Source organism: Pseudorasbora parva, chromosome 7, assembly GCF_024679245.1.
Source record: "Pseudorasbora parva isolate DD20220531a chromosome 7, ASM2467924v1, whole genome shotgun sequence".
In the NCBI taxonomy this organism is placed as follows: Eukaryota; Metazoa; Chordata; class Actinopteri; order Cypriniformes; family Gobionidae; genus Pseudorasbora; species Pseudorasbora parva.
Genome location: NC_090178.1, coordinates 7,686,543 through 7,711,708, shown reverse-complemented (window position 1 = coordinate 7,711,708; position 25,166 = coordinate 7,686,543). Strand labels below are relative to the sequence as shown.

The window sequence follows — 25,166 nt, the reverse complement described above, 5'->3', positions numbered from 1 at the left end:
ATGAATATTAATAGTCCATCTTGTTCTGTCCTATCTATCAGTTGTTGTTGCCTCGTTATAAAGCTGTGCTACACATTTAAAAGAAATGTCTTCCCAGTTTTATAGTATCTTTATTTATAAATAAATATATTTACTTATTTTTTGGTAGATTATTGACATTGCACATTTTTAGCACAGAAGCCTACAATGCTTTTGTCATTTCCTAAACTGCCATCAGATTACTGATCCCCTGTGTGACTTTAAATGTTTTTTGTAGATGTCCCAATCATGGTGCAGGGTGAGAATTTTTCATATAATTGTTTATATATTTTGGTAATAAAAAATATATTTAAGTAATTTTACTCGGCGGCCATCTTTAAACGCCTCTCGGGGCATGCAAGAGCAGCTCCTATCTCTTTGAATGGGGAAACATCAAATTCTCCAAAGCGATTCACCAAGCTAAAATGAACACTCCACCGTTTTTAGAAATAGGGCTTATTCAACTTCTTTCCTACATGTTGATATGTGGGCAAATGCATTTTTGTCTCAGTGCATGCATTGTTTTAGCGGCAGGGTCGCCGCTAGCTTAGCTTAGCATAATATCACGGCTCTCATCTTCACGTCCTCTGGCTGTTAAGCGATCGCAATGAGTTGCGTGATATCTCTGCGCCCAAGTAGTGCTTCGTCTGTACTTCCCCATAATATAGTCCCAAGTCAAATACGCAGGCCACAAGAAGTAAATAGGTGTTTTTTTTTTTTTTTTTTAATCACTTTTACTCAGGACATGCTAGCTGGCGACATAGGATTCCATTCATTATGCTAAGCTAAGCTAGCAGCGACCCTGCCAAACTAAAACAATGCATGCACTGAGACAAAAATGCATTTGCCCACATATCATTTTTTTTTATAATTCATTAATAAATCAATTAAATTTATATATTTATGAAAGACGTTGAATAAGCCCTTTTTCTAAAAACGGTGGAGTGTTACTTTAAGATTAAATTTCATATTTGCAATAACCAATGAAATCTGACAGCAATTTACTGATGAATGTGGTTTAAAATGTTTAAAATGGCATTTTAAAAAGCATATTTTTCAGGCTGGACAATGCGGATATAAACGGGTGTATTGAAATGAATAAAAATAGAAAGAATACTGAAAGAAATGTATCATGATTTCCACAAAAATATGGATGATATGAAATGTTTCTTGAGCAGCAAATCAGCATATTAGAATGATTTCTGAAGGATCATGTGACATTGAAGACTGGAGTAATGATGCTGAAAATTCAGCTTTGAATCACAGAAATAAATTATATTTGAAAATATATTAAACCGTTCTTTAAGATTTTTTAATATATATCACAATATTATTTTTTATGTTTTGATCTAATAAACGCAGCCTTGGTAAGAGACTTCTTTCAAAAACAAAACAATTGCAAAATTTGTAAATGACAGAAATGGCACAAAGATTTTATAATAACGCAGAATATATCAAATAACTTCACAGTGCATTATGGCATCATCTTAAAGGTGTCTCATGAGACGGCATAATTATGTTGCTTTTAGACGTGGCAGTAATTCATATGGTGTTTTTCCTCAGGTCCATGGGGCAGATGTATGGGCAGCGAGTGCGGTCCAGGAGGGAGTCAGAGTCGAGCGGTGTGGTGCGCTCATGTGGAAGGCTGGACGACCCTTCACACAAACTGCCTTCAGTCCACGCGGCCGGCCAACCAGCAGAGCTGCTTCCGTGTCTGCGACTGGCACAAGGACCTATACGACTGGCGACGGGGCGCGTGGAACCAGTGCGTTCCTGTATCGTCGCGGATTGGCCGCACAGGTGTTTGCTTGCAGGGCGAAGAGGGCATCCAGACGCGGGAGGTGAACTGTGCGCTCAGGGCAGATGGCTCGGCGGCCGATGACGCCATCTGCGAGTACTTTGAGCCCAAACCCCGGCAGGAACAGGCCTGTCTCATTCCCTGCCCTCAAGACTGTGTGGTGACCGAGTTCACCCCATGGACCACGTGCTCCAAGACCTGCGGGCTGGGCCTGCAGAACCGCGTCCGCTCCATAGTGGCGCCGCCGCTTTTCGGTGGGCTTTCTTGCCCCAATCTGACAGAGTTCCAGACGTGTGCGCCGAGGGCCTGCGAGGGCAGAGAGACGGTGTTCAATCTGAGAGTGGGCGGCTGGAGCGGGTGTAAGCTGCCTTCTTTACCACCGACCCCGACCTCTTCTGCCACCCCCGCGCGCACCGTCCGCCAAGCCCGGCGGCGGAAAGGCAAAGAGAGGAAGGGAAACAGAGACCCGGAGATGCGCGAGCTTATCAAGAATAAAAGGAACCGCAATAGGCTGAATCGACAAGAAGATGACCTCTGGAATATCGAAGTGGGCTACCGGTCTCGACAAGTGGTTTGTGTACATCGGAACGGAAGTACGGTGTCACTCAGGTTAGTGAATTTTCCCAGTAGATTTAAAGATCTCGTAGATTTATTTTGACATGAATAAAAATGAGGTTGTGAGGGATTGAAGTGCAATCCATTCAGTATACCTCATAATCTTAAAAGAGTTTTTTTTTTTGCTTTGGGAAATAAGAGTTAAGTGAATGCAGACCATGGGTCAACAACTTTATGATGGATAAAAAATACGTTGCAATGCAACTCGTACAATGGATGACTTTGATGCTTTTTTTCATTTCTGCATTACAGATTATTATTATTTTTTACATATATTTTTAATGAATTCTTTCAGATTGTAAATATATGGTATAACTCCTCAAAAACATAATGATTATAATACATAAATCAGTGCTGTCAAATTGATTCATCACGATTAATCACATCCAAAATAAAAGTTTTTGTACTGTGTATAATTTTTATGAATGTATAAATGCACACTTACTCATGTATATATTTAAGAATTATTTGCATGCATATACTTTATATAAAGTGTGTGTGTGTGTGTGTGTGTGTGTGTGTGTGTGTGTGTGTGTGTGTGTGTGTGTGTGTGTGTGTGTGTGTGTGTGTGTGTGTGTGTGTGTATATATACATATATAAATTATTATATAAAAATGTGTTAAATATATACATGCATGAGTGTGTATTTATGTATACATAATAATTATACACAGTACACACATGTATTATGAAAACACAAGCTTTTATATTGGATGTGATTAATCGTGATTAATCGATTTGGCAGCACTGCACTGTTTATTTTTTTGACGAGCATGTTTTGAATTAATTGTAATATTTTATTTGTATTAGTTCAGATTGTAATTTGGAAACTCCCCTCAAACCTAATGAATGAATCAATACCATTATTAATATTAATTATACTAATACAATATGTTTAATGTATGTTGCATGTTATGTCTTTGTCTCTAAATGAACCATGAGTCTGACAAAAAAAGTTGATGATGATGATAATACATTAATATAAAAAGTTTATTCAAAATAATGTATTCAAAAATACATAATGCAATTTGTACAATGACCTACACCCCTTCTATGTTGTGCATTTTTGTAATTTCTTTATTATTATTTTTTAATATTTATTTAGATATTTTATTTGTATTAGTTCATGTTGTAAAATGTGTTGTGGTGCAACTCACAAAAAACCTCTAATATTAATAGTAACATATTAATTATTTGTATTAAATATATATATATATATATATATATATATATATATATATATATATATATATGTATATATATATGTATATATATATGTATATATATATATATATATATATATATATATAATATATGTGTGTGTGTGTGTGTGTGTGTGTGTGTGTGTGTGTGTGTGTGTGTGTGTGTGTGTGTGTGTGTGTGTGTGTGTGTGTGTGTGTGTGTGTGTATGTGTGTGTATATATATATATATATATATATATATATATATATATATATATATATATATATATATATATATATATATACATATGAATAATTGACAATTCATGTGCACACTTACATGTATTCAAGAAATTGGATGTATTGCATGTTTTCAAGAAAATATTACTTTATGCTTAAACCTCAATTCATTTTTCCATTGTAACAATCTTGTATACCATTTGACCCTCACATAAATTTGATATGGTGTCTAATAAGGGTGGTCGCTGCTTATATTATCCTTGAGGCTTTCTCAATCTACAGCATGTCCATTAGTATTAAACAAACACTGGCCATTTTTATGTCTGTGTTAAAAGGGAATCTATTACGTATTAGTTTCTCTTTAGCTGCATCTCTATTGTAGCAGCGCTAATGGTTCTCTGGCTAATAGCAGTTAAATGAGTCCTAAAACGAGGGATTCCGGCGTATTTCTGCACTCCGTCAGCCGCTGACAGTAAGAGGATGACGGCTGCGTGACTCGTCTGGGTCTCCGCTGTGCTGTCAAAGCACTCCCACGCTTGATGTCTATTTTCAACTGTAGAAATGACAACTGTATATTCCCCAGCAGCAGATTGTGTGACACGGCAGGAGTCTATGCCAGCACTTTCAACCCAGTTTTAAATGTTCCAAGAGTTTTGTAGTTATTTAAAAAAGTTTTGGTGCAGCCGTATAGGTTGTGTATCTCAGGCGTACAGTGTTTGGCCTTTGATATTTGAAAGAAAAACATTCAGAGGGTTCCAGCCTGGGGTTTCTCCAGGTAATGTCATGTTTACAGAAACAATTGAATAGCCAACATTAAAGGGTGCTTTTTTACCACTGGGAAGATGAATCTGTATTTAAACTGGGTCATCAATGTAGTAGAAATGTGAAATAATTTTTAAATTTGGTGCCTTCTAGAGTAAGAAAAGACAGAAAATGTATTTTTGTCTCATGGGGATGAAAGACTACAATTCCCAGAATGCTGCGCTGCCCTGTGAGGCCACTCCCAAAGCCACCAACTTGATTACTGTGACTGAGTTGGAGAAGACACTACAATTAAAAACTGAACGTGTCTGTTCAGTGTTCAATATAATGAGTGAGTCACCGCGCGAGTATCACAGCACTGAGCACTAACTGCAGGAGTGAGATAAATGAGCTGATGAGCTCTCATGATGAGAGCTGAGGTAATCACGACTACACTCGCGGCATACATTCACAACGCAAGTTCAGTCTGGTGCGTTTCAGTTCTTGCCTTTGCAAGCTTTAATTTGAGAAGTTAAAAGACTTACATTGCTCACCTTAGCTCCGTTTAAATGAGCGCCTGCAGCTGAGCTGAGCTCTGAGTGTGATCTCCATCCCCCATGTGTGGGTTCAAAACATGCGGAAATGGCTCCCTCTGCTGGCTGTAGTCTTTAGCCTTTGGCCAAACATTCCTCCTATAGACCTTTTTACAGCCCACGTGATCAAAGAGTTGCGCGCGCATTTTGGCAACGGAAGTGGTGTTGTTCCCTAGTTGTTCTAACGTGTGAGCAACACCGAAAGTTTATCAAAACGGTTTCCCAGCATCAAAATGTCTGGCTGTTGCGTTTTTGGTTGCACTTATCGCTATTCCACCAATGGGCTTAAGTTTTATAGGATTCCGACAGGATCACGGCCGTTTCAGAAGAACCGGCGGTACCTGTGGCTGCAGGCGATTAAATGCATTGATTGGAACGAGGACATAAAAATGCTCGCATAAAAAATTCATTTGTAAAACATTTACTGCACTTGAAACTTAATTATTTATAATAAACCTCCCAACATTGGCTGCCACTGGTGTGTATAATGTACCCCCCATCCCCAGATTATCATATCAATAATCACACTACTTATCAATTTCATTTGTAATGATTTTATTACTAGTTTAATTGCAAAATAACCATCTGAGAAATTTATGCAAGCAACATAGTTGCTATTAAAGTACTATAGCATTACAAAATTAAACTTTAAACAGAAGTGTGTCGACACAAATCAATAACAACAAATGTAAGGAAAAGGATAAATGTATGTCGGTGTGAAGAATAAGAATAAATGTAGAAAATTGTATTGGACATTCTGTACATGCCCACAGACAACGTATTCATAAGCATCCAGTGATTTATATGCTTGTCTCGGGTGTACACGCTCGGTTTCTCAGATACGTATATATCCGACCACTAACGTTATATCTGGCCAGCTGCTAACGTCTTCTATCCACTCCAATATAGTACACGGATCTAGTAGCCGAATACCATTTGATAAAGTCAACTTTTTAAACTAAAATAACTTTCTCGGTTTGTGTTGCTTAATCCGCTCACGTAGCTTGACATGCTGCTGATTCTCGCCACAGTTTGTTGCCAAAATGCGCGCGCATACGTTGCTACGTCATCATTGTATACAAACAGTGAAAGGGTCTATGAAGCAAATATCTTCAATTTGCATCATAGGAGGAATTTTTCCAGAAATAAAATGCATAAATCTCTTGTCTCAGGGGGATATGAGGGGGGAAAGCACAATCATTTGAATATACTCCAGAGTTTCTACTGATACAAAGCCATATGCTAATCGCTGAAGTAACCCTTTAAGAATAAAGAATTCAAGCAAAGTCACATATGGTTTTTACTAGTCATCATCATCAACTTTTTATTTCAGACTCATGGTCCATTTAGAGACACATGCATAACATCCATTAAAAAAGAGAATTTTAAATAATAATAATAAAAATAAAAATATAAACAAAACCTACAATACAGCATTACTATAAAAGACACTTATACCAATGATTCCACAGTGATGATTGGTATGGTATGGCACTAAACCCCGGATTAACTAGCAGTATAACAATGCTCTTCTGGGAGTCATTTAGGTGACAAATGAATTTGTAGATGAGCCTCCTCAAGATCACCTGAAAGATACTGACCCCTGCATTACAAAACTTGCAGTAGAGCACCTGGGTTTATTGAGCAATATCCTTATACAATCATTATAAGCAACCTTAAGCTTCTGCATACTTGCCTTTTTAAGCTTAGTCCATAAAGAAGCAGTGTACATAGGAGTGCAATGTGCTTTAAACAGGCTAATTTTAACATCATCTGTGCACATGTGGAACTTTCTTACCAGCAAGTTAGCTTGGGCATATAATATGCAACGTTGCCTGTATATATCCTCATCATCTGATCAGTAATGTAATGACCCAGATATTTAATTTTATTTCAGACACTTATCAATTGTCCTGACAGATAAAAGTCTGGAAAACAAAGATCTTTGTCCACTTTTGTCCTATATATCATTACAGCACTCTTTTTGGCGTTGTACAACACATCATATTTCACCCCATATTCAGAGCAGATATTCAGTAACTGCTGGGTGAAAAAATGGCCAAATCACCAGCATATACATACTAGTCTTGCCACTATCTGTAGATCCCAAATATCTCCAAATACATTTGGAATCTGGGGTCTTCTGAGCAAAGGTTGTTGATGGTTCTGAGATCTAGAAGTTAAGGGGTGACATGCCTTTTTTTTTGGTAGTCTTTCGGTTTTCCTGAAATAATTTTTTATCAGAATGTGAAAGTTAAAAACCCACCCTTTTGGACAGACCTTGTGGATCTGGCGTGGTGAGTTTTATTAACTCTGGTAGCTAATGTTTGGCTAAAGCTTTGGATATTAGTTATATACTTTTCAAATTTCAGGTTTTTTTATGTTTTTATATTTGAAAGTCCAATCCGGCATTTATTTGATTAAAAACTGCAGTAAAAACAGCAATATTGTCAAATATTCTTACAATATAAAATAACTGTTTTCTATTTGAATATGTTTAAAAATGTCATTTATTATTGTGATGCAAAACTGAATTTTTAGCATCATTACTCCAGTCTTCAGTGTCACATGATCCTTCAGAAACCATTATATGATGATCTATCTGTTCTCAAACAAACAAACATTATAAATGTCTTTTTGGTCAAATTAATTAATCCTGGATAAAAGTATTAATTTCCCTTAAACAAATTGTACTATCCCCACACTTTTGAATGGTTGTGTATTTGTATAAATGCAATCAGATAAACAGGCTGTCATAGGAGTCCCTCCAGGAGCATAAATATTCAACTTAAAGTGTTGAAACGTTCCTTTACCCAGGGTTTAAAAGCTGTGTTTTTTAGAATGATGTTAACCCTGGGGTAAGCACAGTTTGAAAAGCCCTTTGACTTGTTTCTTTTTCTGCTCCTGAAATATCCATAGTTGATTTGTTAGTTCAAGAAATGTAACAAAGTTTTTCTGAAGCACTTGGTCTGTGATCATCCATCACGAACAAACATGCCATTCTTATCGTTTCATTACTTTGCTTTAGTCAGTATAGTAAACCCAACAGTTCTAGTTAGGAAAAGAGTGAATGCAACTAGAGAAAGAGACAAAATGCTAGACAAAATGGCAGTCAAACCAATCAAATTAATCTTAACTTGGGTTTCCTTTCAGTCTGTCACGTTCGACGTACGTCTCCGTTCCCTCCTTCAGGGAACGAGGGTTACCATACGTAACTGAGACGTTTTCTGCAAGAAAAAAAAAGTGAACTAAAAATTGTTAGTTAGAAACAACTGTTGGATTTTACAGTGTAATATATTGCTAGACAGTCTTTGTGTGCGACTTTACACAGACATCCTAAAATACTTTACGTCATATACCTTTGCTCAGTGTTGCCCACATGTTATGCATGCACGCATTGTTTAATTTAGAATTTTCTGAAAATGATATTTAGGATTTGATGGACTTCTTCATAATACTCCTGCTGCTGCACTGAGGTTCTCCTGAGTTCCCACAATTGAGTTATTCTTGCATTTAAAGGAGAAAGATCATTCTCATTTAAATGGAAATGATGGTGTCCTCATTCCATCAACAAGCTGTAAACAAAGGCTCACCAAAAATGTGCAACCCTATGCTCAAAAACAATGCACGTTAGTAATATTGGGTGCAATGTGCATTTAAGCAGAACAACACCATTTGATACCAATTTGACACTCAAGAAAATTCTTCATCAGCTGAGTGATAACTTTGTTACTTCAGATAAGTGGCTGATGGTGTGGAGTTTAGGGATTTAGCCTCAGATGGAGGATATGTTCATTTGCTTTTACAAGCAGGTACGGTTTGTTCAGACAGCTTGATGTGTGCCATACATTAAGGCTATGTTCTATCTGTTAAGATATTGATATAGGAACTGTTGCCTTCATTCAGCCTGTGCACTCTTTAAACAGCTGACTGCCACGTCTTTGTTCCGACAACATCACGTTTCGGACAAACAAACATTTAGAAAATTGAATTCAAATAATATTGGTGAATAGAGATAAAATGTATTATTCCTTGTATTAATTCATTAATTAGTTTATTTTTACCCATCTCTAGTCAGAATTTTGACAGTAGCCCACAATCGCTATTCCAACAGACTGGCATTTCTGCCAAATACAGTTTACCCAAGGCTACTAACGGTTTTATACCTCAGGAAGAGTTATTGTGCTGCAATATGGTGTCATTATGTTGCCAGATTTTTTAATGATTTCGAGACATCTTAATCTGGGTTTAAAGTGGGTGGAAAACAGTGCCAGCTTTGAAGTTTATGTGTTTAAGAGTCCGTGCTGCCCTGAGGTGAGTTTGGCAGCCTCGGCACCTAAATGAGCAGTTGCTAAATGAAGCTACGCTGGAACGGAAGCAGCCAGTAATTAGCTGTAATAGCTCGTCAGCTGCATTGCTTGCTGAGAAAATAAGAGACCAAGAGAAATTGCTGCATTTACACTTCTCAGCATTAAGCTACCAGCCACTGAAACTGCTACAAAAGCTGTTGTTCAACTGCAAATTGAGTTACGTTACCATAAACATGTTACTAAAGTATTTAAAGTGCTGTTATTTTATTTTACATTTTATATTTAATACATTTTAGTGCTTATTTTTATTAGCAACATAAGAGATAAATGCAGAAAAATGCCATATTTTTATCCCGATTATTTCAACAATTCATGACATACCGGTAATTATAAACTCAAACTTTTAAATTCAATAAATAAATAATCTGTTCTACCGAGGAGAAAGCTGACAATTTTTAGGTTATAGTAGTTTGTGTGTGTGTGTGTGTGTGTGTGTGTGTGTGTGTGTGTGTGTGTGTGTGTGTGTGTGTGTGTGTGTGTGTGTGTGTGTGTGTGTGTGTGTGTGTGTGTGTGTGTGTGTGTGTGTGTGTGTGTGTGTGTGTGTGTGTGTGTGTGTGTGTGTGTGTGTGTGTGTGTGTGTGTGTGTGTGTGTGTGTGTGTGTTTAAAACAGTAATATGGAAAAAAATTAAATTATACTATGCCTATATTACTATACTATACTATAAATTATAATAACCTATAGAGGTTAATAATAAAATCTTTCTATTTTTTTATAGATATTTCAATGTTCTAATGTTTCAGTAAATAGGATTTAAAATAATAAGGTTATTTATTGATCATATTTATTTATTTAATTAATTGTCATATTAATATTATTGTATTATTTGTTATAATGTTTTTTACTCATACATTTTATTAATAAATAAAAAGAATTTTAAAAGTATATAGTATAATATATATTGTATAGTTTAGTTTGGTATCATGGTATAAATATATAATATAAAAATGTAGTTTAGTCTCATATCATAAAAATATTTATTCTATCCTATTTATATTAAACAAATACACCCCCCACCACTAATTTTAGTGTGACGGTTTTAATTCCATTTAATTTTGTTCTTAACTGTAAAATAATTATCTTGTCATTTGTTTCTACCCCTCGGTCCTGCATCAGCCAGTGTCCTCACTGGAGTCTTCCGGAGACCTACCAGTCCTGCCTGATGCCTAAAGACTGCGTGGTCAGTGAATGGAGTAAATGGGGCTCCTGCTCCAAGGCCTGCTCGGACCCCAGTGTTCCTCAGGGCACACGTTCCCGCAGCAGACAGCTGGTACGGCTTCCTACTGGGGGAGGGTCCGAATGCCCCATCCTGGAGGAAAGTCAGACCTGTGAACCTGAAGGAAACGGGGTGTCGCCCTGCGCCATGTAAGTACCACGGACATGCTAGTACTGTGCTCTCACTACATTTTATATTTGTTTTGCAAAGTCACTGGTTGCATTTTTCTCATGCTGTACTTGATACTGTATTAAAAAGTGAAGTGTAATAAGCAGGGCTTTATATTAACACCTGCCCACCCTCCACAATCCAGCAGTGGTGTGCAGGATTTTTCTATTGCAGTCTTTTAAAAAGGCATCTGAAATGATAAACTAAGTGCAAAGGAGTGTGTTGTCGATGCATATCGATACTGAAATATCTGAAACACTTCCAATACTCATTTTCCACAAAGCAGATACACGATACCAGCTGTTCTTTTTTTCTCTCAGTCTCATCTCTACGACAGCGAGTTACACACAAACCCTCCTCCTTTCACTCACTTGTTTCATTTTCTCCGGATCAATATTGTTGCTGTTACAGGGTTTGAATTTTCCTTGGGATTGCACATTATTTGACTCCTTCCTATAGATTTTGCACTCACACCCAAAGTGCGCGCATATAAAGCCACCTCTCAGTACTAAATTAAGTTCTTTGCCATTGCTTATTGCGCTTCAACAGTCAAAGACACACAAAATAATATCAAAATGCTCTTGGCGAGTATGCTTGTAAGCACAGTCAGTTCTGTATTAAGTGAAAGTAAACAGTTCAGAAAGAAAACATGTGTAACAGTATAACAGGTCCATGCATCAGATCTTAAAGTGACAGCAGCCTAACATACCTGCTGCAAAATTATGAGATATTAAAAATATCTATTTGACATTTTTTCCCCATGGTATTGATGTCAAAATTGTGGCCAGTGAAAATGTTGAGTGTCTACTAACTTTGGAAGACCACTAGCCACAGTGGCTGGCGAGCAGTGAATGTTAAGCCGTGATAATAAGTCGTTTTTTAAATCAATATACAGTAAAATCTATACATATCAATTAAATACAGCAGGCAACCTTTTCTATTATATGCATAATAAGATCCATTCACTACTGTTCATAAGTTTGGGGGCATTAATTATTTTAAAATAATCATATTCAGCAGGGGTGCATTATATTGACCAAAAATGTATAATGTACCCGCTCACAGATGCAGAAAAATTAATTATGTTGGTGTGAAATAAACAGTTATGAAATGTTAGAAATCAAAGCTAAAGCTCCAATCTGCTCCCAAAAATCCTGAAAAATGTTCGTTAGTGCCTCAGTGACAACTTCTCTCAGAGAAGACATCAATCTCAGCTGTCAATCATTAGGTCACCCCCCCCGTTTTTATAGCATCAAATAACTAACTAAAACTAAACTTATTTTAACTGCCTACAATGACATAAACTAACTTTAGGGAAAAAATATGTAATGTGTAATTTTATTGTTTAGTTTGCCTCGCGTCCATTAGAAAACACAGAGGGGCGGCTATACTGGGCCCGGTCACCGGGGGGCGATCGACGCGCGAAAGCTTCAGTTTCTGAGAGGGGTGCTGCAGGCTTGATATAAACACATTTATATGCTATTTTGTAATTCATTATTGCTGCGGGGCAAGTAAAAATGTTGGCAGGGCATGTACAAATTACAGGGTCGGCAGGGAAATAATCCATATGGTTGAGCTTGTGATATCTGCATGCATTATTTCAAAGTCAATATGAATGGGTGCTTTTGAACTGCAGATATAACACTCTTATTTAGACATCAATGTGCTCTCTTATCACTGCTTGGGATCAAAGGTTTTCTTTTAGATGGTTTTGTGTCTGTGAAATTACGTCGCATCATTGGAGTGATGATATGATGTGATATACGGCAACAAATTGTTGTAAGCTTGTCTTATCTCATTGTGTCAATCCAACAGAAACATTATTTCTTGAGTTGCTATTTCGTAGCTCAAAGGATTTAATGTGGTTCCTAGTAAGCCTGTCATTGAATTTTCAAGATGTTTCTCCTTCAGAGAAATCATAGGAACAAATGAGACAATTATTGAGGTACAGTAAAAGTACAGAGCAATAAAATGAACAACATCTTACTGAAAAATCATGCCTCTACCTACATTTTTGCCCCAAAAACCTGCCATACAATTCCCACTAGTGGCATTAAAACACAAGCAACTTGTATACTGTTTAACATAAATTATGATTAACATTATATTTTATATAGATTTTAATGCATATTGCCAACATTTAAGCTCATTTAACTGTTGTCCTGATTCCACCGTAAAGGCATGCCGTAGCTTGTATCATGTTGAGCAGGGTAACTTTTAACTTCAGCTCTGCCTTTCACTTGTAGCTGATATATGCCGTGAATGACTCCATAATCTGTCCATAAACAATTAGTGTATACTTCTGACAACTATTAGCCTGACAAGCCAGACCTGACCAGATGTTTGGTCTGGAAACTCACCATTGACAGGGCTCAATCCGAGAGACGGATAAACGGTTGTCTTTCAAACTCCCTCTGCACGCGATAGGATAGCGCTACAACCAACCAGAGCAACATGAAGTTCACCGTATCCGGTCGGCAAAACTCCGAACACATCTTCCCTTCTTAAGAATGACTTCAGTGCCGTTCTTTTCTCAGAGAAAAGCTTAACTCCGAGTCTTCCAGAGTCATGGTCAAAGCTGATTCAAAAGACCGCCATTCGCCAACTTCTGTGTTTACTAGTAGCATGCAAGCGCAACTCAGCCTTCGTTATGTTAAGACTCTATACACAGTGTGATTGGCCTGACCAGAGTTTGGTTTTAACAGCTCAGAAGCGTATTTAGAGTTGCTAAACGACACTCGCGGCAGATTAGATTTGCTGCCGCTAGGTTGGGTCTAGATTTCTAGGCTAGAGAACTATAGTCATGAACTGGCTTTTTTAATTGTTGTATACCGTTGTCAATTAATCACATCCGTGTGGTTTTTTACATTAAAAAACATCATATCTAATAAGTAATTGGCTATGTTACACACTGGTTTTGAGGCTCTCTCCTGAACGCTGGGTTTTGATGGGCGTGCTGGAGACTTGGAAGTAAACGCCCACGGCTATAGGATTGGATAACATTCGCATATTAATGAGCTCCAGCTCCACTGTCAGTTCACATGAGGGAGGGATTGTTTTGAATGTGGCAACCGGAATGATTCTCTCGATCACAGGGCTCATAAACGTCTTTATCAAACAAACACAATCATTTATTTCTCATCCACTCACGATTGATTGGAATATTATTTTTGTATTACCTGGCCTGCCCGATCGGTGGATATAAGCGCAAACACACACACACACACACACACACACACACACGTGCGCGAACACACAAACGGTACTGCAGTGAAATGAAGCGAACACGCGTACATGTCTTCCCCACGTGAGCTGAAACTTCATAAGAAATAAATGAAGTATCACACTTTCCTAATATTAGGATCCGAAGGAAGCTTATGCAGCGACTGTGTTCTTTCACAATATCTTGCTATATTCTTCAGCATGTTTATTGCTGCTGGCTAGCGTGATCCGATGAGTCGGTGGGCGGGGCTTCTGAATTACTCGTGTTTATTATTCTGTAGAGGCGGTGTTTCGTCAGTCGATGACGTCAAGATGCGCACACAATCGTTTTCTAAGCCTGGTGTCTAAAAGCTTTTCTTTTACTAACAAGGAAGTTTTTAGCTCTGAAACTTACAGGATAATCCTATATTACCATGACCTTTTATATATCAAAAGCTCAAAGGGAAAGTTGATTTCTCATCACCCCTTTAAATAAAATCATAAAATTGTATGCAAGGGCAATGTATCAGGCGTTTACATCACGCAAAAAGACTGATGTGATGCTTGTTTAGGTGACTCGCATCATAAAACGAAACGATATACAGCACAATAACAAATCTGTAGATAAAATAAAATACACAAACCTGCATTTTACCGAAGACATGCAACAATTTGATGGAGTCTGTCCTGAAGAGGTTGCAAAAAGCCTGCTAATGCGGCTTTAAATAACTCAATATAATGTTATGTCTGACCCAGGATCTGGGTAACACAAAAACTACCCAAACACTGAAAAAATAACCCCCAAAAATGACCCAAAAAACTCAACCCAAAAATTGGGTAGAAAAAATACACAAGGTTTTTTAGTGTAAAAACAAATTAATAATAGTCTGAAATCTCTGACTTTGGTGTCTTGGCAAATGTTAGCGCAGTTTTAAACATTGTAGGGATCTCGTAAGGAATATGGTCTTTTTCTTTAGAGGAGCATCTGGGAAGCAGGAGAAGTGTGTAACTGAAAAAATATTCTTAAGTTAATTTACAATTTAATTTAATCTCTGCTGTCAAGGAGAAGCAATTGAGCTATTAAAGAATCTCCTGTGGGATTTTCCTCTCCTACGGGCATATACATAAAACAAGCACTAAAAACAGCAGCCACGTCTCATGCTTTCGGCTCTGCGTGGAGAAATACCGGCGTGGAGCAGGAGGCCCTGTCGGGAAGCGGTTGACCCATGCTCAGTGTGAGCGCTGGTGCCAGTGAGAGTCAGCACATGAGCATATGGAGACGGGCTGAGACGGATCGGGACAGTCTGTGGTCCCGAGCCAGAAGAGATGCACTGACAAATGGAAGTGATCTTAAGAGCTCTGTGGCGCTGCTCTCATCTCGTTCTCTCACAGATGGCCAGCACTGGCACGTCGTCACTTTCTGAGTCTCCCACGTACTGTGAATAGGCAGCTTGAAAGATAATGGAGTTTTGCAATTGTGTTTCGCACTATTACGAAAGTAGGAAAAAGAAATCACAAATGACATCTCTTTGATACCTCACATTTTTTTTCCAAGACAGCAATAGGATTAAATGCAGGTCAAATGGAAATTCTAAAGTCTTCTGCTTCACAGATTATAGAAGACCCCAGTCGCAGTATAATTGCACTAAAGAATGTCTCTTCTCTAAGGTTTAGAGGAAATCTCATGTGTTGTGTGCCATTCAACCAAAATGGTTTTATATTCCCATGGCTTTAGGTGGCAAACAAGAGACAGCACTGCTCTTTGAATTTCCGTTCAAGGAATTAAAATTAAAATTACTAGAAGTGTTTGTAAAGAGGCTAAGGGCCCTATTTTAACGATCTGTAAGTAACATTGTGGGCGGGTCTCGGCGCTGTTGCTATTTTCCCGGGGGGATAAATATAAAAATATAAAATGGGTTGGTCTGAAGTAGCTTCAGGTGTGTAGCTAGGTGTGGTTTGGGCGTAACGTGAATAAACCAATCAGAGCGTCATCCAACATTCCCTTTAAAAGCAGGTGCACAAGTTCCATTATGGATTGCTATTATTATGGCGTATTTACCAGGCGCACGTCAGGAGCGGTTCACAGCCTGAATAATTTGTAAGCTAGATTTATGCCTATTTTTCCACATCTTCGTGGCACATCACAATGATTTCCGTCATCTCATGTGTTGATATTTTTTTAGTGTAACAATTTATGATTTGCAAAAATGTTGCATCTGTGTAGATTACATGAGCAAAGTGTATGCGCGTTGTGCACGCTATACATTATGGTCAAGAATGCGCCCTTAAAATAGCATAATGAACAACGCGCAACGCGCCACTGACTTTAGACTAGGTTTTTTCTGGTCAGTGGCGCAACTGTTTAATGGAACAGCAAAATAGCACCAGGGATTGTTTGCGCCGGAACACACCTCCTTTTTTGCGCTGAACCGCCCAGGGAGCGCAAGTTCATTCACTAGTTTAGCGACGTGCTTCTGTGGAGGGAAAAGCGTGCTTTGCGCGGGTGCAAAATAGGAATGACACATGCGTCGGTGTACAAAGTCAATTGCGCTGGGTGCAAGATAGGGCCCTAAAAGTTTTAGGTTTATAGCCCTTACAGACACCAAGAGCGATGCATAGACTTTTTTGAACCAGGGTGGAAGAAAACTATTTCTTTTTTTTATCAACTATGTTGAATTTATTTGAATTGCTCTTTAGTAAACCCCCCTCCTGTCATGCAATTCAACCTCCTCTGGGATGTCTAATTCAGTTGAAATTAAAAAGAGACAATTTATACATACACTTATTAGTATTTTAAATTTGCCTTTTTTATTTTCAGTTTTCATTCAAATGTATTTTAATTTATTGTTATTTTGTTATGCACATTCTTCATTTTTATTAGTTTTAGTTTTATTTATTTTATTGCTCCAAATCAAACTTATTTAAGTTTAATGGCCAAAGAAATTTTCATTTAATTTATTTTTTCAGCTAATATTTGTTTTTAGTTTTTATTTCAATTACCATAAATTCTATTTTTACCGTACAACACTATACTGCAAGTCTTATAAAATTTTTGAATGCCGTAGCTACATCGTGTTGCATGCGTAGTTACAATTAAAAACTGAACATGTCTGTTGCTTATTACTTCTGCTTATTATTCGGTAGAGGCGGTGTTTTGTCAGTCAATGACGTCAAGATGCGCACACAATCGTTGCTAAATTGCTGAAGTAACCCTTTAAATAAGAGGCGATCTGGAGCAAAAATATGTTGATTTTGAAATCATCCTGAGGGCTTGTTGTTGCTGTTGACGCCGGCTCAGTGCTTCAGTCCCGTTGTAGAGACTCTATTAGTTCCTGTGAAATCACAAAATAAAACGCACACAAACATGTCCCAGCTCTTGATATATAATAATAATAATAATATATAATAATCACTGATGAACACATTTGGTTTTAATGAGGGGAAAAAAGCAATTTCGAACCCAGAGCTTCTGACATGCTTTAAGGTATAGTTCACCCAAAAATGAAAATTCTGTCATTATATTACTGGTCCCTCATGTCGTTCCAAACCCGTGAGACCTTCATTCATCTTCAGAACACAAATTAAGATGTTTTTGATTAAATCCGACAGCTCTCTGACCCTCCATAGACAGCAATTTAATTAATACTTTCAAGGCCCAGAAAAGTAGGAAAGATATTGATAAAATAGCCAACCTTCATTTTGATCAGATATGGGTCACTTTTAAAAGAACCTGTATGTTGGTTATCAATTTTTTTTTATAGTAAAAAAAATTCTACATTGGGCCTGCAAAGGAAATGTGGCCTTTGTTTATCGTGTAATGTCTCTTGCTAGAGTACATGACAGTGACGCATAAATCAAATGTATGAATGTTGTTGTTTTTTTAAATTGTGAAGATTTGGTATAGATCACAGGTCATTTAGGACGGGGTTTTCAAACCAGGACAGGTGTGTGTTAGATGAGGGAGACATACAAAATGTGCAATGCTGGGGGTCCTCCCCAGTCCTGTCCTGGAGGACCCCCAGCACTGCACATTTTGCATGTCTCCCTCATCTAACACACTTGATTCAACTCATGTGCCGATGGGGGATAAAAAGCACAGGTCATTTAGGACGAGGGTTTTCAAACCTGTCCTGGAGGACCCCCAGCACTGCACATTTTGCTTGTCTCCCTCATCTAACACACTTGATTCAACTCACGTCCTCATTATTAGAGACAGCTGAAGTGGATGTGTCAAATATAGGGGAGACAAAATGTGCAGGGCTGAGGGTCCTCCAGGACAGGTTTGAAAACCCCTTATTATTTTTGAACATAGCCTGTTTAATGTTTTTCATGTTTATTTTTGTTATTTTTTATGTTAAAGTTATGCCTGGCGAAGCACAGAATGGAGCGAATGCCGCGTTGACGCGCTGCTCAGCCAGCAGGACCGGCGGCGTGGGAATCAGACTGGACTGTGTGGTGGAGGTGTGCAGAGCAGGGAAGTGTACTGCGTCCAGGCCAACGCTGAACTTGTCAGCTACATCAATAACAACAAAGACAAACAAGGTACAGCCTTCATTTGACAATGTATAATTACAAAAGTATGCTATTTTTGAGCCAGCCATCTAAGCAAGTCGATGATTGGCTGATGGCACAACATTTATTTCAGTCTTTTAATAGTCCTTCAAAAAATGTTTGCTTTGCAAAAAAAACGAATCCTTAAAATAATCTTTATAAGTTCCATTTGATTCTATAAGGTAATTTGTATAAGCTTCATAGGATTTCATAAGAGGCTGTTTATAAGTTCCATTTGATGCTGAAAGTCTTTTCCTTCCTTCCTTCCTTCCTTCCTTCCTTCCTTCCTTCCTTCCTTCCTTCCTTCCTTCCTTCCTTCCTTCCTTCCTTCCTTCCTTCCTTCCTTCCTTCCTTCCTTCCTTCCTTCCTTCCTTCCTTCCTTCCTTCCTTCCTTCCTTCCTTCCTTCCTTCCTTCCTTCCTCCCTCCCTCCCTCCCTCCCTCCCTCCCTTCCCTTCCCTTCCCTTCCCTTCCCTTCCCAAATAATTTTTTAGTAAAATGACAATAATTACATGGAATTTTGCGATTTTTATGTCGCTTTGCATAAATATTTATGCCTCTAAAAACAATGTAAATACTAGACTACAGAATATGGATCTATCCCAGTGGATTTCAAATGGCAGACCACAGTCCGGATCCGGACCCCGGATTGGTTCCATCCGGACTGCAGAACATAAATGGGCCATTTTACTGTTTAAAATGAGCAGACTCAATTCAGCGAAGAGTTTAACACCACAAGCAATCATGATCATTTGCGGTATATGATCTTTAGGCGCTACATGCTATAATAGTTTTATCTAGAGCTAAACACGCTTTATTCAAGCCCTTTTCCGCTCTGTGTGCATTGCGTCTCTCTCCCACTAAAGACGTAAAGCGCCACATTAAGAGCTGCAGATGAGGCTGTTATTTTAACAACAGTAGAGCAAACATGGTGAGCAGCAAAATAGAAACTTTTTCTTAAATGCGGCAGAAAACAAGAATGCAGCAAATACAATTATTTTGTCATGTCTGTCATTAACCAAACCAGGTTTGTGACACGTGACACCTTTAGACGTTTTGTTTTTTGCCATACATTTAGCACTATAATTCAGCACATTAAAAGCATTTAATAATAAACAATATCAGTAGCGACTCCTGGCCATAAATTTAAGTAGGACAGACGCACTTTTGGCAGAATTCTAATGTCCTTGCATTATTCAGCCTGAGGGTGGCGCTCTAATGATGATTGCCAGACTTTATTACAGACGGCAAAGTGAAAACACATACAGTTCCATCTTAGAATTGCCTTAATATATTTGTGCCCGAATGTTGTTTTAGAATATTACAACTTATGAAGCAATTCCAGTGAGGAAAGTCAATTCAGAACACAACAGAACTACTGTATATAAATGCTATTCACATGGATTTATTCTTTCATTGATTAGGTGCGCTACTCCACATAGGAAGAAAAGACATGCTAACTAGTTTACTGACCTGATGCAGACACAGCTGAAGCGCACTGTCTGATATCGTCTTGGTCTTGACTCTTGACTCTTGAGCGAGGTTTACTTGAGCTAACGTCACATGAAAATAAGCGGGGCAGACAGAAATCTTCCCCAGTGGCTCTCTATGAGAGCATGCTGCAGTTTCATTTTCCACCACAGATTTACATTTGAATTTCTGTAGAGCTAGGGAGGGCTCAGAGACCGGCTTCCCCACTTACTATCATAAACACATTGCCTACTGAACCCATGCCATGCTAGAGTTTTGAATATATCCTGATCACTTTATGACTTAAAATTGTTATAATTTGGAAAACGATTTAGAGATGGCAAGAGAAGGCAAAAACTTTGAAATTAGTTAACTTTGTTTTGTGCTTATGATGAGAGTTTGATTATTAGATTATATATGTTGTTTGTTTTTAGTAGTTTATTACTTTGAGGAAAAATATAAAAATGGTCCATACTTTTTTTTTAAAGAGCCAAACCCTGCACCTCCATTGTTTTATCAGTCCCAAGGCCTTCTATGTGCCATACATAGGTGGGACAGATATATTTACCTTTTTTGCTAAATATTGATAAAAAATCATCACTGCTGTAGCTCTGTGGACCCAAGATTCTCATCTTTAGCCCCGTTTCCACCAAAATTACCCGGAACAATTTGTACCAGGAACTTTTTTACAGGAACTTTTCTCCCCCCCAGACCTTCAACTGTCTGCGTTTCGACCGCGATCTAAAGTTCCGAGAAGATTAGGCAAATTAGTCCGGTGATGTAGGACTGCACGCGACTGCTCCTCCAAGTCAGTGAAGGACAGTAATCATTTTTGTGTGTACCGATTGAAAGATTTAGTGGACTATTTACATGAGACGTTATCTAAATCTGGTGTTTACATGTGATGACTTTCAATCGCAATCATTTTGTCACATGCAGTTTGTCTGCCGCATCAAAATGTCAACGCTGTTTTCTCCAGCCACTGGAATTTGTTAACTGTAGCCATAGCAACTCTTAACGGCCACCAGGACTAATACAGTATTATATACGCTATTTATTTGTTGTAAACTGTAATAATCATCTCAGAAAAAAAATTCTTCTGTCAGGCGCAGTTAAAGTAAAAACTGCCTGGGGTAATATGCGCAGTGTCATTACTCCAACATTATCTTCATAACTTACGAAATAAAAAGTTTACCCCTCAGAAAAATTAACTTTCCTCTCTTGTCAGCATGAGCGTGGCGCGCGCTGTCACGTCACATAAGGACGCACACTTAAAAGTAATCGGTCAGGTCGTTTACATGGTGAAAAAAAATAATAACGAGTAACGGAAGAGAGCTATGGAAGAGATTCAAGCTGTGCTGCTTTTGCTGGTTATGTATAGTTTTACTAAGGTAATTAACAACGACAGAAAAGAGCACTAATATGCAGATTCAGCAGCATGCAGCATATTCAGAAAGCTTGTAAAGCTAGATTTAAAATGACAATGTATATTATTATCAGCTATTACGGACATTGCACGTGAGATGGCTGAGACGAACTCGGCACGTGCCATCAGACAGAGAGCAAGACTGATATTTACTGAACGAGACCGAACCTCGCAAAAGACTTTTAAAAATGCCCGTTGACATTAAATGCTGCATGAGCTAAACCAATCAGCATGTTCAGCGCCCAAGTCCCGCCCTCGAAAGTTCCTGAACTTTGAAAAAGTACTACCTCGCGAGCAGGGTCGTTTGGAGGGGGAAATATTTACCCGGAACTTCATTTAGACCCTGGTTCCTGCGGTCTAAACACACGAAGTACCACCCAAAGTTCCTGGTACCTGGGTAAAGTTCCTGTGGTGGAAACGGGGCTCTTGACTAGTTTGTGGTTAAAGTGTTAGTTCACCCAAAAATAAAATTCTGTCATTAATGAACCCCTAAGACCTTCGTTTATCTTTAGAACACAAATGAAGATTTTTTTTTTTTGATGAAATCTGAGAGCCGAAATCCGAGGTTCTTGAAAGTGGTCATTGTGTTGCTGTCTGTGTTGGCTCAAAAAGCTCTCGGATTTCATCAAAAATATATTAATTTGCGTTCCGAAGATGAACGAAGGTTTGAAATGACATGAGGGTGAGTAATTAATGGTATAATTTTTTGGTAAACCATCCAACTGTTCCAAAAAAATGTTGTCTGGACTTCTGCTGGGAAGGAAACGTAGAGACTGGACCTCTTGGAAGTTTATTTGACTACCCCTGATCTATCCCTTATGTTCTTTCCCTTTCCCTGCATGCTCTGTCCGTCACCCACATGCATGAATGCGTGTAAATCTCTTACTCCGCTGTATATAGTGCATCAGCATTTCTTTGCATGCTTTACAAACACACACCATCACTTGATTAGTGGCTCATCCATCTTTATAGAAAATACTTCTTTTTTTTATCTCTCTTCCTTCTGCTCGCTCTTTTGATGCTCTGAACTGTACGGTGAGCACATTGAAACTTATCGTAACACACATGTCCCAGCACATTAGAGCAGATGAGCGCTGACTGCATGAAACGCTATGGTTAAAGAGCGGCTATTAAAACAGGCCACTGGTGGAGCTGCGTATGGAGGGAAATCTGTGTCCTTATCAGCGTGGTGCAGGAGATGTCTCTCTTCACTGGGGGGTAATCTGCACGGCTGACAGCAGATACATGAACGCAGACGGTGCAGAAAGTTAAAGGGAGCGTTAGTCAACTGATGGAGTCGGGATGTTCTCGCCCTGGGAGGATGTTGTCAGCTTCAAGATTCTTTGATGTGATTAAACCTTCATCAAATCTATCTGGAAGTGATGCTCATTTACATTTTCTTCTAAGAATATAACATTGCATTTGTATCACGAACAGAACGTTATTTCCCACAGGTGGCCTCACTGTCTTCAAATCAAGAGTTTCCAAAAGGATTTTAAAGTGAATGACTTAGGATAACTTTTCATACAATTTGATTCTGTAAAGGAACCCTTAAAAGTTTCATATGATGCCATAAGTGACTTTTTATTAGTTTGATTTGATGCCATAATAGAATATTATTTCATATCATATGATGCCATAAGCGTTCTTTATAAGTTGAATTCATAAGAAATCTTTGTGTTACATTTGATTTTGTAAAGTTTTCATATGATGCCATTACTTCTTTTTTTATATAAGTTCAGTTTTAATCTATAACATACCCTTTATAAGTTCCTTTTGAATCTTTATAAGTTCCATTTGATTCCGTTAGATGATCATTTTACATTCCGTATAATGCTATAGGAGATTTTTATTTATTTAAAGGGTTTAGATCACTCAAAAATGAAAATTAGCCCATGATTTACTCGTCCTCATGTCATTCTTGGTGTATATAACATTATTCTTTCTTTCAGATGAATAAAAGTTAAGTTAAATTAAAAAGTTCTGGCTTATCCAAGCTTTATAATGGTAGGATTTGTTGCTCTGTTTTTGTCCATGCATCTGTCCATCAAATAACATGCTTCACATTGCTCCGGGAGGTTAATAAATGCCTTCGGAAGAGAAATAATGCGTTTGTGTAGGAAAAATATCCATATTAAAAATTGTATTAAGTAAAGTTTTATTAAGTAAAGGCAGATTGCCTTCCGTATTCAGTTTATGGAAAAAGTGTTGAAAGTGCCTTTGCAGTTCAAAGGCCAGTTACGCTCGTCAGACGTCGCGTACGCATCTTGAACTCTGAGAAGGCACATTCAACACTTTTCCACGGAAGGTGATCAACCGGTACATTAATTCAAAAAGTTTTAAATATGGATATTTTTCTTACACAAACGCAACAATTTGCTTATAGAAGGCCTTTATTAACCTCACAGAGCCGTGTGGAGCACGTTATGTGATGGACAGATGCATTTTTATTGACTTTAAAAACAGAGCAACAGTTACAGCTAGAGGTCGACCGATATATCGTTTGGCCGATATATCGGGCTGATATTTGTCATTTTTTAATATATGAAGGGGAAAACTTCAAAATATTGGCCAAAAAAATCGGCAGCACATATCGGCCATCGGCTGACCCTGACCTCTAAATATCGGCATCGGCTATAGAAAAACCCATATCGGTCGATCTCTAGTTACAGCCTTTATAAAGCTTGGATTAGCCAGGACTTAATATAACTTAACTTTAATTTGTCTGAAAGAAGAATGTCATATACACCTAGAATCACTTGAGGACTATCATGGACTAATTTTCATTTTTGGATGAACTATCCCTTTAATATAATGCCATAAGAGAATCCTTGAGTTCCATATAATGCAGAAAATAAAAATGGGTCTTGATGAGAAGAGAATTCTCTGCTAGGTGCTAAAAAATCCATTGACATTTTTTTGAGAGTGTAGGAGAAATCCTGTGGCTTTTGACTGTCTGAGATTTGGGTAGAAGTAAAAGCTAACCAGCTTATACCTCACATTATCACATTACTGTATGAATGAAAGTCAAATGAGACTGTGCCTTAGTACCCTGAATAAACTGCTGTGACATCCGATTGGAAAGAGCTGTTAATGGAGTCTACTATGATAAAATGCCTGTTTTTTTTAGGGAACGCAACCAAATGTGTTTTTTTTTTTCATTTTATGGCATTACAAACCAAAAGGTTTGACGTGTACAGTTTGGCAGGTAAATGACACAACCAGAGTTTGCCTTAACTGAACATTTCTTTATCACTTTTCAAATTGTAAAAACATTGACAGATAATTCACAATGCTTTCTGTTGTTTTGACAGATATAAAAATAAGTTGTCTGGTCTATTGAATTTTGTGAAGAAAATGGAGAAAATCAACTGTGAAGAGGTGTGAGTGAGGATTAAGTACAACGCGTTTAATATTCTACTGACAGATAAGAGTAGAGCATGATTCAAAATGACCGAAAATCTTTATTTTTAATGCAAAGCCTGCGTGTAACCCGGCTTTATGCTGCTAAAAAAAGTATATTTTTTGATGACCATTCAAAAGTGGCTGGGCATTGTGATTAAATGGATATCATTTTATT

The 25,166-nt window shown here is 37.9% G+C and overlaps 1 protein-coding gene across 1 annotated transcript in view; it reads left to right on the top strand.

The window, feature by feature from the left end:
• thsd7ab (thrombospondin, type I, domain containing 7Ab) overlaps positions 1-25,166 on the top strand; it is a 177,804-nt gene that overhangs the window by 68,210 nt on the left and 84,428 nt on the right. The window contains exons 2-4 of the mRNA XM_067447927.1: positions 1,582-2,425; positions 10,673-10,921; positions 18,502-18,683. Of these exons, the coding sequence (XP_067304028.1) occupies positions 1,582-2,425; positions 10,673-10,921; positions 18,502-18,683 (1,275 nt within the window). The remainder of the gene's footprint in view (positions 1-1,581; positions 2,426-10,672; positions 10,922-18,501; positions 18,684-25,166) is intronic.